This window comes from Rhododendron vialii, chromosome 3a (genome assembly GCF_030253575.1).
Source record: "Rhododendron vialii isolate Sample 1 chromosome 3a, ASM3025357v1".
In the NCBI taxonomy this organism is placed as follows: Eukaryota; Viridiplantae; Streptophyta; class Magnoliopsida; order Ericales; family Ericaceae; genus Rhododendron; species Rhododendron vialii.
The window spans coordinates 21,529,574-21,532,227 of NC_080559.1; the positions used below are offsets into that span (position 1 = coordinate 21,529,574).

The following is a 2,654-nucleotide window of genomic DNA, read 5'->3' on the forward strand; positions in this document are numbered from 1 at the left end:
GCTAAGGGTCCGGTTGCGTGAACCGCTCAACCCCCTCTAGCGTGCACTGGGCTTGTGCTCTGAACAAAAGGAGGAAGTGGCCCAGGGACTCGAAAAGCATCCAGCCTTAACGACTGACATGATACCCGGTCACCCAGGTATCATTCCCAGCCGTAAGGGGACTCAAGCAGCACTCTCCCTCTCACCACCACCCTGCTCTGGGCCACATATGAAACCTCAAAGCGGTCCCAGATGCACCAGTGTACCTGCAACGGGAAGCATGCATCAGGAAATCATTCAATGGAAATGTGTTGGGAACATGAATTAAGCATTAAAGAAAACATAGATACCCGATCGGGACGTAGCTCGTCCAAGTACAACCGATAGGCGTTCAGATCGCCTTTTCCTTTCTTTACTCCACGATACTCTTTCGACCAACGGAGGGCCCGAGGGAGTATCGTATCGTCGGGGCACGACGTCATGGGAGGGTACATATCTAGCACCTCATACGTCCAAAACTGCGAAGTTCAAAGCATTGAAAGTTAGCACAAGGCATGCACCGAATGAATGGAAAACTAAAAAAATGTTAAAAAGGAGAGTTTGAAGCTATATCTCTCAGACTCTCCAATAGCCGCCGAGGCTCTTCCCTACTCCTCGGGAAAGAGACCCCATGAAGGCATAGCATGCCCCTAAAGCCGCGCCGCCCCAATTGAAACGAGTAATCTCCCCGATATTCCTTAAGGCCGGCAGAAACGATAAGTGTACTCGGTTGCATCTGTTAGGAAACAGAGACGCACTGAGCACATAAAGCAGGAAGCACCTCGCCATCTGCTCCTCCTGGACCCTACCCTCTGAGGGCTCCATCAAAAACACCAACAGTTGAGCATACGGCGCATCCCCCTTCTCTGCCCTCAGCCTGTACCCCAGGAGACGCCTCTGAAGCTCGGGATCTCTCCCCGCTGCAGCGTCATAAGGGATAGGGTCACCTCCGACCCTTAAACCAGTGATCGCCGCAAAGTCCATTGGCGTCACCGTCATCTCACCGAAAGAGAAGTGGAACGAGTTTGTTTTGTCCCACCACCTCTCGGCAATGGCCCTCACTACCTGGCTATCGTTGCTCGCCCGTGTCAACACCCCAACAAACTCTCCAAAACCAGCCACCCTCACCATTTCCCTCGAGGCCTCCGGAGTCTCTCCCAAAATTGGGGCACATCGCCGGCACCGCCGTAGCATGAGATCCTTATCTCTTGATAGAACAAGAAGAATGATTTAGCGAACGGGTGTGATATTCTAAAGCATGGAATTGAAAAGCATAGTACATTATATTGAAATACTAGTATTAAAGCATACCACGTCTCGGCGCAAGGACAAGTGCTGTTGTGGGTCTCGCAGAACTAAAGCCTCGTCATAGGCAGTCCTCTCTAGCCTATAAGCGTCCAGCAGCGAAGGCACCATCGCGTGTCGAAGTGGCATGTAAGACTCCTCGGTAAAAGGCCGGTCTCGCCCGAGGACCACTATCGCCTAGTCCACCGCGGTCCTCCGTGGAGCCAAAACCTCCTCCTTCTTAACCTGTGGCCCCTCGGCCGCTCCAGTCTAGAGCTCGGCTCGTAACTCCCTCTCACGGGACTTAAGCAAAGCCTCTGCAAGCCCACGTACTCCCCGCAAAGACTCTACCAAGTCCTCTAAGGACGCTGTCTCCAAGTAATTGCCCACACCAATGTGCCGCAACGACCCTGCACCTGCTTCACTACCTACGAACATAGCTGGTATCTCCTGCTCCTCCGCCAGCTCCTCCTCGACAACGGGGGCCTTCCCCAGGTCGACCCGAGGCTCTCTCACAGGAGAGGCCTCCATCTCCTCCTCCGCTCTGTCCGAACCACCACCGTCGCAAGCCTCCGCGGCCCTCTCCTCTGAACCAACTGTGACCCCCAAGCGACCCGTCACTTCATCCTTACCCCCTTGTGCCATTGCACCCGAGATCTCCATGCCTTGGCCATAGCGGCCAGCTCCTCACCACCATCACCACCACCACCACCATTGCCCACCGTGGCAGCCACCACAGCCGTGGCCTCCTCAACCATCGCAGCTGAAACTCGAACCCCATGAGTCTCTGGGACCTCCCCGACTAATGCACCACCCTCCAGAGGGACCGGGGGTGGTGTAATCTCAACCTTTGGTGGTTGATCACCACTGGGTAGCTCACTGCTATCCATGACTATTGCGAGAGAGAGAGAGAGAGAGACAACTAAGAGAGAGGGAGAGTGATCGAGAGAGAGAGAGAACAGAGGGAGAAGGAGAGAGAAAGAGAGAGATGATTGGGAGGGAGGGAGAGAGAGAGAGAGAGCGCAAAGAGTGATCGAGAAAGAGGGCGCGAGAGAGAGATTTTCGAATGGCGCCTCACCCGTATATCCCCCCTTCAAACCGGTTCTTCTAGGATTAAACCTGGAGCGGGTTCAAAACCTATAAAGCGGCACGGCGTTTTGGGTGAGACGCGCGGCATAATGATAAAATAGACAGAATTCTTTGTATTGTCATGTCGTGCATCCCTCCATAAGCTACGTGTGGCGTTTTGGTTTATTTCGACAGTTCGGATTTTGAGAACAGTTCTTGACATTCGAGACTGTGATGTTCGGAATTATTCGCATTCGTAGAAAACAGACAAACAGAGAAATAGG

At 53.4% G+C, this 2,654-nt stretch overlaps 1 protein-coding gene across 1 annotated transcript; it reads right to left on the reverse strand.

Moving 5' to 3' along the window:
• Positions 1-594: 594 nt before the first annotated feature.
• On the reverse strand, positions 595-1,434 carry LOC131321204 (protein MAIN-LIKE 2-like). Its single transcript, XM_058352208.1, has 2 exons — positions 1,330-1,434; positions 595-1,218 (listed from the first exon to the last, which is right to left on the reverse strand). The coding sequence occupies exons 1-2, from the start codon at positions 1,432-1,434 to the stop codon at positions 595-597; spliced, it is 729 nt and encodes a 242-aa protein (XP_058208191.1).
• Between the last annotated feature and the right edge of the window lie 1,220 nt (positions 1,435-2,654).

Coding starts and splice junctions, on each gene's coding strand:
- LOC131321204 (XM_058352208.1), bottom strand. CDS start 1,434: ATGGTGCCTTCGCTGCTGGACGCTTATAGGCTAGAGAGGACTGCCTAT. Junction 1,219..1,329: donor TGTCCTTGCGCCGAGACGTG/GTATGCTTTAAT, acceptor TCAAGAGATAAG/GATCTCATGCTACGGCGGTG.